The sequence below is a fragment of the Arachis hypogaea genome, chromosome 11, assembly GCF_003086295.3.
Source record: "Arachis hypogaea cultivar Tifrunner chromosome 11, arahy.Tifrunner.gnm2.J5K5, whole genome shotgun sequence".
NCBI lineage: Eukaryota > Viridiplantae > Streptophyta > Magnoliopsida > Fabales > Fabaceae > Arachis > Arachis hypogaea.
In genome coordinates, this window is record NC_092046.1 from 14,092,057 (window position 1) to 14,105,907 (window position 13,851).

General features: G+C 37.3%; 1 protein-coding gene across 1 annotated transcript; it reads right to left on the bottom strand.

The window, feature by feature from the left end:
* Nucleotides 1-4,743: 4,743 nt before the first annotated feature.
* On the bottom strand, nucleotides 4,744-13,300 carry LOC112721026 (serine/threonine-protein phosphatase 7 long form homolog). Its single transcript, XM_025772114.1, has 6 exons — nucleotides 13,171-13,300; nucleotides 5,982-5,998; nucleotides 5,577-5,875; nucleotides 5,283-5,408; nucleotides 5,099-5,189; nucleotides 4,744-5,013 (listed from the first exon to the last, which is right to left on the bottom strand). The coding sequence occupies exons 1-6, from the start codon at nucleotides 13,298-13,300 to the stop codon at nucleotides 4,744-4,746; spliced, it is 933 nt and encodes a 310-aa protein (XP_025627899.1).
* Between the last annotated feature and the right edge of the window lie 551 nt (nucleotides 13,301-13,851).

Here is a 13,851-nt window from a genome sequence, read left to right on the forward strand (position 1 = left end):
TTAAACCAATGATTGATGTTCCAATTTGCACCCAGGTCAAATTCTGACTTTTGTATAATCATATAGAATGTGCATTCCTTGTGATGTCACTAGAGGCCATAAATATTTGATGTTCTGCATGTGGGTAGCTAATTAGGAAAGAAGTGGGGGTAATCTCACATGATGGATGCAGAATTTCTCAAATAAGTGAGTCCCACATGGCTGCTTGATCCATCAGCCTCAAAGATCTGATCAATTGACACAATATTAACAAGTGAGTGGTGCAACAATTCAGTTTCAGGAAAAAAGCATAGTTGAATAAAATTCAGCTCAGACTTACAGCAACACCCAAGTTCCATCGAGAAGCGCAGGTTCCTCAACAAACAATAACCTCAGGAAAAACTCATGAATCGAAAATCAGATTCCAATATAAACAATATTTCCCCTCACATCCAGCAACCCATAATCAACAAAACACCATCAATAACTCAAATCCAGCAACCAGAATCAACAAAGCAGACAAATCAGCAGAATCAACTCAGAATAAAAATCATACCATAAGGCGAGCTCACAGAACCTCAGAAAATCAAAATCCAAATTCAAGAAGGCGAGCATAGAACAGAGTCTTACCGAATTCAAAAGGACGCGGGCTCGGCCAATTGTGGTCGCGGCGGCTGTGGATGGTTGTGGGTGGCGAATGAGGAGGCGGCCTAGGTAACGTTCGGCGACGAGGAGGCGGGCTCGGCCGGTGGTGGTCGCGGCGGCTGTGGATGGCTGTGGGTGGCGAATGACGAGGCGGCCTAGGTGACGTTTGGCGACGAGGAGGCGGGCTCGGCCGGTGGTGGTCGCGGCTGCTCTGTATGGTTGTGGGTGGCAATGGTGGCCTTGGTGGGTGAATGGAGGCTGGCGCCGATTAGGTTAGGGGAAAGGGGAAGAAAGGGTTAGAGACTTAGGGCATAGTGGGTTACAGGGTTAGTGACTTCGCGTACGCCTTTCTCTTTTTTTTTTTTTTTAAACGCCAAAACGACGTCGTTTGGCATTGAAGTTGCAAACCACTAAACCGCCAAAAAACCGGACGGTTCTTTTGGTTCGCCGGTTAACTGCCGATTTGATCGGTTTTTCCACCAATTTTTTGCCAGGCGATTTTCTACGTTACCCGGACCGGCTAGGTAACTGGTTTCCGATTTTTCCGATTGAACCGGCTGGTCCGGTCCGATTTTCAGAACCATGGTTTTACCTGTGAACTAACCAACCGAATGTAGTTTGGTTCGGCCAATCTTTTTCGGTTTTTTATTTAACCTATAATGATATCAAATATATTAACATAAGAATATACTACTAAAATAATATTAAAAAATCATTTTGCCAATAAAAATAATTTTAAAAAATATGAAAAAAATTAAAAAGATTTAAAAACAAAATAAAATATTAAATATATAAGCTAATTTTTTTTAACTAACATTAATTAATTTTTTAAAATTATTTTATTTTTTTTATATATAAACCATAAATTATAAAGTGGAGGCAAATTAACAACGAATATATAGGTGCAGACGAGTGATTGAGTGTCAAAGTAACGAAGAAGAATCGGGAAAAAAAGGAAAAAATAAAATGGAAGATTGAAAAACGAGAGGCGGCTGATTTTTTTTATATGATTTAGTGGTGTGGGTTATGCTGCGTTATGATCATTAGGGGGAAATTGCACTGTTATGACTGCATTGCTTTTAGGAATTTGGGGGAAAGAAATCGGTGGGTCCGATTTCAACCAGAGAGAGGGAGAAACACAAATCAGACCCACCGATTTGTGGGAGCCAATTTTATAAAACGGAGAGTGCAGTAATCGGATCCACCGATTTCGGGTGGCCAAAAATTTTTTTAATCCGGCAGTGCACCAATCGGACCGAGCGATTTGTGTGGCACGCGGTCGGTCCATCCGATTTGCCTGTAACTGCATACATAAAATGAAAAAAAAATCACAGAAGCATCATTTCTTCATCGTCGGTCTCAGCTGATGTTCTTCCTCTTCTCTCATTCTTCTCCTTCATTCTTGTAGAATAGATTTCAGTGAGTGTGGGAATAGGCAAGTACGTATACTGATATGGATGATAGAGTTGTGTTGAAAATTTATTATTATGGGCAGATTTTGTTGCAAACATATGAAGGAGTTCAATTTGTGTGTGAAAATTCATTAGATGTTGTTATTCCATTCACATTGTCATTTGAGGAATTGAAAGGTGTGATTTGTGAGAAGATAGATTCTCAAAGATCTAGGAGAGTATCGTGTATTTTGTACAGGTATCCTTTATCTGTGTTTGGTGGGTTTGTTCAATTTCAGACCAAGTACGTGACAGATGAAGCGAGTATGCATGAAATGTTTTCAATGTATATGGAAAATCGCCACCGAATGTCGTGCATCGAGTTGTATGTTGAGTTTGAGCAATCTGAAGCGGACCGTAACATTGAATTGGAAGATTATAATAGTGAAAGTGAGGATGAATTTGAAAGTAACTATGAGATCGTTGGTCCAAGTGAATATGAAGATGAAGCTGGCGGCGCCATGAACGCAGATGTGGCAGAAGTTGCAAATGCACTAGCAAACCCGCATCCATTTCAGTAGCCTTCTTTCATGCGGTCGTTGGATTTGAAGGCTATGCACGCACCGAAGTTTTCGCAATATATAAATGCAGGTGTGTAAAGCTAGACAGCTATGTGAAACTCTGTAGTAGCTGATCAATAAGTCAGATGAGTAATATATGTGATATGTGGATAGTCATTTGTGACCGTAGCATTTGATTTTTTTTTATTAATTAATAGTTCTTTGTTATGGATTATATTTAGTTATTCTTTACGTAGATAGAATAGCGAAAAAAAGACTATTATGATCTTACATGGTAAAGTGTGTTTATTAATTGAGTTGTAATAAATGATTTATTACTGAGTACATAATATATGATTTATTTCTTTTGATGTATGCAGCGCTTCCTGTTGTGGCGGATGGTGAGTTTACAGTGGGGATGGAATTTAGTTCAAGGGAGGTAGTAATCAAGGCAATGAAAGATTATACCATCCGAAGAGGTGTAGACTATCGGGTATATGAGTCAGAACCGACGACATTCTATGCCAAATGTACAGAATATGGCAATGATTGTGACTGGTTAATCAGGGTTACCAAAATGCAGAAGAAGTACTGTTGGGAGATAAGGAGGTACAATGGAAGTCACACTTGTACTAGGTCTACTATTTCTCAAGACCATTTGAAGCTGGATTCCAAGACAGTTGCAGAAGCAATTAAGCCGTTGGTAGAGGTTGACCCGTCTATAAAGGTGAAATCAGTCATTGCTGAAGTCCAGTCAAAGTTTAACTACACCATCAATTATCGCAATACTTGGTTAGCAAAGCAGCAGGCGGTGGAATCAATTTAAGGAGGTTGGGAAGCATCATATGAAGCTTTGCCCATATGGTTTGAGGCCATGTGTCACAAGGAGCCATCAGCAGTGGTTCACTTTGAAACAATGCCTGCTTACCAGGGGGATGATTTGGTTCCTGATATACGTGTACTGCATAGAGTCTTCTGGAGTTATTACCCTTGTATAAGGCCCTTCAGACACTGCAAGCCAGTGGTGTAGGTGGACAAGACTCATTTGTATGGAAAATACAAGGGTTGTTTATTGGTTGCAGTCTCACAAGATGGTAATAACAACATCGTACCTATTGCATTCGCCATAGTGGAGGGAGAGACTTCTGATGCATGGTACTTTTTCCTGAGTAACTTGCGTCAACATGTGGTGACACGTGATGGTGTGGGACTTATCTCTGATCGACACGATTCTATTAGGTCAGCTATTGAGAGAAGTAATGGGGTTTGGTCTCCTCCTAGAGCATTCCATATGTTTTATATCCGGCATATTGAGTCCAACTTCTTGAGGAAGTTCAAGGCACCTTACTTGCAGAAGCTCATCGTCAACATTGGTAAGTTTAAATACAATGAACTTTGAATTTATTGTAAGTACGATCAAATAGAATGGTGTTCATTGTTGACTGAATGTTTTTCATAGGATACTCGAGGACGATCAGGGAGTACCAGATGCGCTATGAACGATTAAAGGAACAGGGTGAGGCTTACACCAACTGGCTTGATCGGATCCCACGTGAGCAGTATGCTTTGGCATTTGATGGTGGATACTGATGGGGTTATATGACCACCAATCTTGTGGAGTGCATCAATTTCGTCTTAAAGGGTGCACGCAATCTCCCGGTGACTGCGCTTGTTAAGGCTACATTTTACAGACTGAATGAGTTGCTCACTAGGAAAAGAGCCAAGGCTGAAGCCCGAATTAATGCTGGACTTGTGTTCTCTGAGATGGTGACCTCCAAGCTGCATGCAAATCAACGAGCATCGGGTAACATACATGTTAGTTGTTTTGATAGATAAAATGAAGTATTTGAGGTACGCGAGATTCCAAGTGGGGTTGAGTATGCAGTTGACCTACGCCACCGTCGTTGCGACTGTGGTGAATTTCAGGTTGACTGAATTCCATGTCGACATGTGTTTTCTTGTTGTGCAAATCAGCGGTTGAACTGGCAAGTGTACGTTCATGATGTATACAAGATAGACCAAGTTCGAAGAGTATACAGGGCTAGGTTTAGACCACTGAAAAATCTGGCAACGTGGCCTGCTTATCATGGACCTCGATTCGTTGGAAACCCATTCCTCATATGTGTAACCAAGTCATCAGAGAGAGTGTGACTATACCAATTGGTCCACTACATCACCCAAAAAGAGTGGGTATTGGCCAAATCTTGATTCTTAGGCCCAGTTAGAACTTCGCCGTGTGATGCACCTAGATCCCGCTCTTGATTAGGAACACCCTGTCTCAATCCAAATTGCCTCCTGACTCTATCAGATGCATGCCACTCGATGCATTCAAAAGATATAAGTGGCACTGTGGCACTCCAGATAACCGAATTATGACGGATGTCTAAAGGAATCATGTCTGGGTCGATGTTTCCAATGCCATAAGCTTGCCAAACAAACTAGACACATCGAACCAGTCAGATGATTACACAACAATTAATTCACTTAACAAGTTACATAAGGTACTTGTATTTTACAAAATACCTGTCTTTCTTGTAGATCATCCAACAACCTCCTGTAGTGCGGAAGCGTTTTATATCGGTAGGCATAGTTTTCACGGTCCCAGTTACGCCATCTGCCGTCGGACAATCCATTAGTTAACTTATCTTGTGGAAAACAAAATACAATTTCTATCAATTCTTTCAATACATACTTTAATCAAAATTACCTGTTTGTAATTGGAAACACTCGGGGATTGCCGGGGATCGGCGCTAGAAATGGTAGCCGGATCCAAGCCCAAGTGAGCAACAGTATCAGTGGACCGTCCATCTCCTTGCAGTCGACATGAGTTGCCCTACACAATGATCTATACAAGTGTGTCAGGCATGCCGAACCCCAAATAAACTGTATGATCTTACCAAAGTTACGGAGCAAAGGTAAAAATTTTCAATGCACAGCTGCACCTGACTTATCTCCAAACAGAATTGTCCCAAATAACAACATTATGTGACACTTTACATACATCTGAATGTGCACATCATCATTCAACATTATACAATCTTTCAAACCCCTAAACCATGTTAATTTTATAAAGCTCCCTCTACAGTCCGTCTTCCTCGGCGCAACTCCAAATTGGTGCAAGCACTCGGCTTCCAATGCCTCAAAACTGCTCATGGTCGGTCCTGTAACCGGAAGACTATTTGTCGGCAGACCGAGAATTATCGCCATATCCTCCAAGGTCACGGCACACTCACCAACCGGAAAATGAAATGTGTGAGTCTCAGGCCACCATCTCTCAATCAGAGCATTAATCATTGCTGACTGACATTGGATAATTCCAATTTGTGAAACATAATAAAATCCAGTCTCGCGTAAGTGTGACTCAACAATTTAGTTGTATGGATCCGGCGGCTTTAAATGATCACACATCAACATCCGTGAACTCTACAATATCACATTTCCGCTATAAGTACCAGTATAATATAACTATATTCTCAAAAACACAATTATCATTACATGTCCATTATAACTAATTCCAGCATAATTGTATTTCAAACATACACAGTAAATCTGTTATACAAAAATCCTTCAATCATATTCATTACCTTATAACAAAAATTATTTAACCTTAACTAACTAACCATAATAATTTCACAACTGATAAACTATTTATTCGTAAAACAGCATACTAATTTTATTATTGTTATTATTATTCATAAAACAGCATACTAATTTTATTATTATTATTATTCATAACACGGCATCATAATAATAATTTCCTAATCTAAGTTTAGTTATTACTAATTTATTGTCTAAATTTTACTGAATTAAAATTCAATTATTAATGATCATAAATAAAATAATTTATTAAATTTTTATTATTAATCATAATAATTTATTAAACTCAATTACTACTGCTAATAATAATAATAAGGGATAAGTATTGTTTTGGTCCCTCACGTTGAGGGTCGGAATCGAATCCGTCCCTGGTGTATATTTTGATTTAAAATCATCCTTAAAGTCGTATTTGAATTTAAAATCGTCATTTTTAATAAATTTTTTTAATTTATTCCTAAACTACCCCTATAATAAAAAAATTATAAAATTAAAAAAAAAGAAAACGCGTTGGTAGGGGGTACGAAGGAAAACACGTTGGTGGGGGGGGGAAGAAAAGGGTACGAAAAGGGAGGGGAGGGAAAGGGGGAAGAGGAAGGGGGAATGGGGGACGGCGGGGGGACGGTACCGGCGGTGAAGAGAGGGAGGAGGGGAAGTGGAAGAAGCCGGAGAAGAAGAGGAAGAAAATGAAGGGGACGCGGGTTCGGGGTGGGGGAAGGGGAAAGGGGGAGGGGGATGACGGCGGCGAAGGGGGAAGGGGGAAAGGACGCGGGGTGGGGGAAGGGGAGAGGGGGAGGAGGAGGAGGAGGGGAAAGGGGAAAGGGGGAGGGGAAGGGGAAAGGGGGAGGGGGACAGCGAGCCACTGCCATTGGAGTCCGCCTCGCCGCCTCTGCCTCGCTTCTGCCGCCTCACGTCTCGCCGCCTCCGCCTTCGCCTCACGCCTTGCTTCTGCTTTCTTGCTTTCTGTTTCTGTTTGGTGTTGTTTCTGTTTCTGTTTGGTGTTGTTTCCCACTTTCTTGGTGGTGGTCTTGGTTGGTGGTGGTTGTGGTTGTGGTTGTGGTGTTAGTGGTGGTGCTGGTGGTGGTTGTGGTGGTGGTCTTGGTGTTGGTGGTGGTGCTGGTAGAGGAGGTAATTGTATTGGTAGTGGTGAGGGTATTTTTGTCCAAAAAAATTAAAAGGACGATTTTAATACGAAAAAAACGTTAAGTATGATTCTAAATCGAAAATTACGTTGGGGACGATTTCGATTCCGACCCTCAACGTGAGGGACCAAAACAATACTTATCCCTAATAATAACAACAACAATATATCAATCTATTCTACTCTAATCTAATATGTACGGATCTCATCCCTTCTCCTTCTTCATTACATTCATTCATTCTTTTATTATTTTATTTTAACCAATAACCATTAAAAAAAATCCAATTCTTCCGTAGAGCACCATATCATACATACATACATACATACATGATTAATTCCTATTTTAATTTCTATTTCTAACCACCTAACAATAAAATCATACACACATATATGATTAATCTCTACTTAGTGCCAATTGCTAATAAAATTTAATATTATCACTATTATTATTATTATTAAATCAGATTATTAAAAAATAAAAACTTACATAATTTGGATGCCCAAGATAATTAACAATATGAAGCTCTGGTTGATTTACATCTTTAATTTTTGGTCTTCTTGGCATTTTTTAAAAATTTTTTTGAAGGTTTGTTGTGGTCCAACAATGGTGATAAAGGAAGAAAGTGGTGAGGTTGAGTGTGTGTTGAAGAGAGGGATACGAGAGTGAAAGGTATACTGCTGGAAGGGGGGAAACAATGGTTTTTTGGATGAGGGAGTCACGGGCCAACCAAGGAAGGCTGCATGCGTGACGCATGGACAGGGAACCCAAATCGGTGGGTCCGATTGGTGCATCTGCCGCGTCCTGAAATTGGTCCGTCTGATTTCCGTCCATCAAATCGGTCCGTCCGATTTTTTTTACCCAGCCGTCACATCTCCGTGAAACACCATAAACCCCCATATCGCTGCTATACTCTATCAACCGCTCCATATCAAAATTAAAAATCTCACGAGAGGTAACTAGGTGAACTCTAGGTTAAAAAGTTGAAAATTACATGAAATTACCGAATTAGTGTCATGTCAATAGTAGTGTTATAAAAATTGGACTAGATAGACTAGTCAAACAAGATTAATAAAAAAATCATTCACTTATCTAATGATTCTATGATGCCTAAACACTAACTGCACAAGACTATGTGGATAGTTTTCCCAAAGAAATTTAGTACGTTTTTTGTTGTAGCGCATTTGGTTGGTCTATGAAATAAAATAAATCACTCTAAATCATATTCTAACCATTGTGCATTAGGACAAAAGAATAAAGAGGGAAAATTGTGTATTTAATAAGTACAATTTTTTGAGTTGTAACATTAAGATTGAGTTTAATTTTATTTTTTGATAGAAATACACAAAGACATAAATGAAGTTAAGTTTTGAAGCAGTCTTTGAAATTGATATTGTGCATTAAATTTGTTTTTGAGATTTTAATTATATCAATTACGTTATTAAGACTGATAAAAGTGTATTATGTTAGTCTCTCATTTTGTATTAAATTCTTGTTTGGGCGTCATTATTTTGATAAAAAAAGATTTTTTTTCAATAAAAATATCTTTTTTTATTTTTCAGCGTGTTTGGCAAATTTCTAATAGTAAAAGTAAAAGTATTAGAAAAATCCAAAAAACATCTTTTCTGAAAAGCTGTAATTTACATCTTTTTTTAAAAAATCTTTTTTTCTTAAAAAAAGATGTTTTTAATGTAATAAATAAACAAAAAAGTACTTTTATATTGTTATACCCAAACATAATTGATAGATAAAAAGGATCTTTTTGCATGAGATATCCAAACATAAAATTACTTTTACTTTTACATAAGATCTTTTAAAAAAAGATAACTCGAAAAAAGATCTTTTCTTAGAATTTCACCCAAACAAGCTCTAAGTGACTTATTTTAGTTCATAAAATTAAATGTTATGCACTAATTAGTCTCTTCACTAGTTTTTTCTTTTTTTTTTGTATACTCAAAGTTTTCAATATCTTTGAATGAACTCATTTCAATTTTATTTATTCAAATGTCATTTAAATATAAGTGCTTTTATAAATTATTTTTAAAATTTCAGTTTTAATTATATAGAAAAATATAATTTAACATAAATTTTGTAATATATAAATATGTTATTATAAAATAAATTTATATGGTTGATCAAATACACTATTTTTTGTCCAAAAATATGCATATTTTTAACAAGAAATTATGAATCAAAATATACAATTTTTTTTCATCTTTTTTATTCATATGAAATACATGTATTTTGGATATAAAAATATTTTTTTTAAAAAAATTATATAATTCTTTTATTAAATAACATAATTATTGTTATGAGACGTATCTAAAACTGATTGTATGTAAATGGGCTAGACGAAAGAGATTGGAGATGATAATAAGTGCTTGAGAATTTTGAATTTATAAAAAAATAAAAAAAATTGGTGAATGGACAAATTTAGTGTAATTCAATTTTAAGGACTAAATTGAGTAACATAATACAAAATCAAGAATCAATTTGGTGCATGATATAACAAATGACTCGTGACATAAAATGACACGTGGCACAACTGTTCGCATCGCGTCAGCATGCCACGTGTCACCGATCGCCTCATCATTATACCATTATGTGTGGCCAAGCCATAATGTGACATGTATCATTAACAATTTACATCATCCAGCTACGTCAGTATGTTATTAATGGAAAATAGGTCAAGACTAACATGGTGCAATTTAAAAATTTTCAAAAATATAATTGGTGCAATTAAAATCTCAGAGACGATTTTAGTGCATGATATCAATATTAAAAATTACTTTAGGACTTAACTCCATAAATAAAAAAGACAAAGATTCATAATTATGTTTCTACTTTAAGAAAAGTAAAAAAACATAAAAAATTATTTTTAGAAAAAAAATTGAGTATTTCTGTTCTTATATCTACAATTAATGAAGAAGTTGTATTTACATATTTAGAGAAAAAAGGAGAAAAGGACAAGAATACCATTTTATGTTTGATTTGGACTTAATAAAACTTGTGGGTATAGTACAAAGATTTAGCTAATTTGTGTCCTAAAAGTATAAGTTAAATATACCATAAAAAATAAATAAAAATTATTTTTTTATATATTTTTAATGCATTAAATATATCAAAAATATTTAAAAAAATTATTAGAGCATCTCTAATTAGTGTTTACATTATAAACGAGATACGTGCTAAGTTAAAATATTTACACAGTAAACGAGATACAGTACGACAAAAACCAACCAGCTATAAAAAGATCAGCAAACCATTGGTATTCATCACAAAAGTCTCAATTCTTCTTCTCTTATGTTTTTCTTCCAAAAACTTAACCAAAATATCTAGTGGAAGTGGTTTTTTTGTTGTGATGGCGTATCCTAACTGTCAAATGAAAAACAATGACAGCGGAGTTATATTTGAGTGTGAGAGTCCTGCGCTGCTGCGAACTTAAGCAGCAAATTTGTTGTCCGAGTTAAAGAGTATGATACTAATGCACGTCGGTGGTGGGAAGAGAAAAAAGGTCGGTAGATTTGGGTATATGATGCTAGCACTGATAAGGAATGGTGTATTTCGGTTTCGTCTGTTCTGCCTCAATGGCGATGAGTATGTGCACCTATGTTTGACGTGCACGGGAGAATTATGGTTGAACAAGTGATGGAGCTTTCTGCGGAGGCTCGTGATGTTAGTGGTAGGGGTTCTGGCAGATCGAACTTCGTAGGATGACTGTCCTCTTGCACCACGACCCTTGCATCGTGCTAGTCCAGTAGTAGACATGGACGTTGGAATGAGGAATTTGACGAAGAGTACGTTGTCGATAGTCACAAAAGTGGTTCCTCTGACGAGGATGACGATGATGAGTTCATACTAGAGACTCTTGTTGGTGGGTCAGTTTGATACCTTTTGCCTGCTCCGCGTCCAGTTCTGGAGTCTTCATCTGTATCCAGCCGCTACCATATATTAGATTTGGATGCGATGCACGAGGTAACTCCGTATTCAAATATGGGGGCCGACGATTACAATACCGATGGTGGTGTGGAGTTTAGGGTTGGTCATAGATTCAGAAGCAGAGAGGCAGTGCTGTGAGGCATGAAGAATTATAGCATTCGGAGAAGTATTGAGTATCGAGTAGTCGAGTCGGATCAGTTAAAGAACACGTGTGTTGTCGACAATTTACTGATGGTTGTCCCTGGAGTCTCCATATCACCCTCCGACAGAATCTCGAATATTGGTGTTATAGCATTTTAGTTTGTTATCTTCTTATTAGATTTTAATTCGATTATATTTAAAATCGTAAGGGAGTTGCGAAAATTTGGTGGACCACACACGTGTCTAGCCCCCCACCATGTCTCAAGATCATCGATAGTTGGACAGCAACCTCATATGTAGAATTATCTTGCCCCTCATACAGTCCAATCCATCAATTACCATCTTTATTCTACAGAGTACAGTGACACAGAGCTATCACTTCAAGCTATTGTATAGGAAGATTTGAATGAAAAAACAAAAGAAAATTGCACAGATATATGATGATTGTGAGGATTCGTACAACAAGGTGTCGCGATTGCTCCAAGAATTACAGAGTTGTTGTCCTGGCATGATGTGTGATGTCAGTGTAGTTTCGTACTATAATGGTCACTTGATGATGTGTAACTACGGCCAGTACTGTAAAATCTCACAAAATACTAAATAATTAATTGACAACTAATAAATAAATTAAATGAGAGCGAAAAAAGATTATAGAATTAATATTTATAATTTGAAAAAATAAAAATGTTTAGGGTATAATTTAATACGCTTATCTTAAAGGTTTTGGTCTAAAATTGGACCAACGGGCTAAAACAAGTGAACCGGGTCTAAGTGGTCCCAAGTCCCATATATATACCCACACTTAATGAGATTTTAGCCACCATTCTCCCCATCTTAGTGAGAGAGTTCGAATAGAAGAGAGAAGAGAGAGGTGAGAGCAAAAACCCTAACCTCACCATCTTCAATCCATTATAACTTTTGCTCTAGAGCTCTGATTGACGTTGTATTTGTGGCCACGCATTCGTCTTAGCTTCCTCATCCATTCTATCTAAGTATTGTGGTGAGTAACTCAAACTCCCAGCCCCAGTTTCTCATTCAAAGCTGAAATCGTGTTTTTGATTTGGGTATTGAGGATTGATGGTTATCGGTGGTTAAGAGAAATGGGGGTTGAATCTTAGCTTCTTTTTCTGCTGAATATTACTTTTTCTTTCTCAATGGTACTTAGGAGATATTTTTACTTTTATCTCAGGAACAACTGAGAGACATTTTCATTTTTGTCTCCTGAGTAACAAAAACAGAAAAGTAAAAGGGAAGAAGATAGAACACCCAGATGTATCCTAGTTCAGCTATAAGGTGTAATGTAGCCTACATCCAATCTCCATCACAATAATAATGGAATTTTACTATCTCTTTTTCAAAATTACAAACACCAATACTTTCTTAGGATCCATCCAATCCTATCTGGGACAAATCCATATTCTAAACCCAATCTGAATTTGACTAGGACTCAAACGTAGCTTTCAACCGCAAAGTGCTAACCCAACTTGTAAAGGAATCCCACAGGATCATGACACAGAATAGAAAGATGTATAAAGAACTTCTGAGACATCTTATGATTTTTTCTCACTGTTTAACTAACTGTCTTTTTCCTCTCATTAGCTTTTTCTTACAAATCTCACCATGTTTGCCTTTTACAATGAGACTCAGACAGATCAAAACAGAGAAAAAGAAAATACAAAATAAACTATATGAAGGAGAAGAACTCTAATAGCTTGGGTAGCTATGAGAGTGAACTCTGTGCTTTTCACTTATTTTCCTTACTTTCAACCATTGGCCGTTTACCTTTAATATAGAAGAGTGAAGCTTCCAAGGTTAAAGCTTGTTCAACCCTCACACTTTCTTTCTTCTCCAACATCAGAGTAGCAGCAGCTTCATCAGAGAGGATAGAGAGGACCAAGGCTGTTGCATGCATGCTCGCCTCTTCTCTCTCATCCTTTTTCTTCAAGCTTCTTCAATCTTGACCATTGAACTTGACTTTGACCCCAAGTTTTGATTCTGACCATTGATGTGCTTCTGACCCGAGATGGCTTCACGTTCTCCATTGTTGCTTCATCCATGCATGAGAACTTGAAGCTTTCTTCTTCGTTCCTCGTTGAAGCACAAAAGAAGAAATAAACTTTTTTTGTGCTTTGACCAAGATAGATTTGCTTCATGACCGAAGCCTTTTTCCTTGCTTTGATTTGGCAAAAATCCTTTTGTCTTTCTTCATATCCTACTTCTTGTGCATTCCATTTCCTTCTTTCTTCTTCTTGAATGAATGAATGATGTGACCAAAGTAAGAGAGAGAAGAGAGAAGAGAGAGAAGCTTTCGGTGTAAGCTTCAAGAAAATTAAATTGAATTGAATTTCAAGTTTCAGTTTCTAATGAATGAGAGAATTGTGTAGAGCTTGTGGCCTCTTGGTTTTCTTTCTTCAATTCATCAAGCTTGATTCTTGTGCAACATTACCGCTTGGGTTTGGTTTC

What these genes read in the sequence shown, in the direction of transcription:
- LOC112721026 (XM_025772114.1), bottom strand. Translation starts at nt 13,300, where the DNA reads ATGCATGCAACAGCCTTGGTCCTCTCTATCCTCTCTGATGAAGCTGCT. An exon ending in GTGTTTCCAATTACAAACAG is followed by an intron (nt 5,190 to 5,282) that starts GTAATTTTGATT and finishes GTCCGACGGCAG; the next exon opens with ATGGCGTAACTGGGACCGTG. An exon ending in ATGATCTACAAGAAAGACAG is followed by an intron (nt 5,014 to 5,098) that starts GTATTTTGTAAA and finishes CGATGTGTCTAG; the next exon opens with TTTGTTTGGCAAGCTTATGG.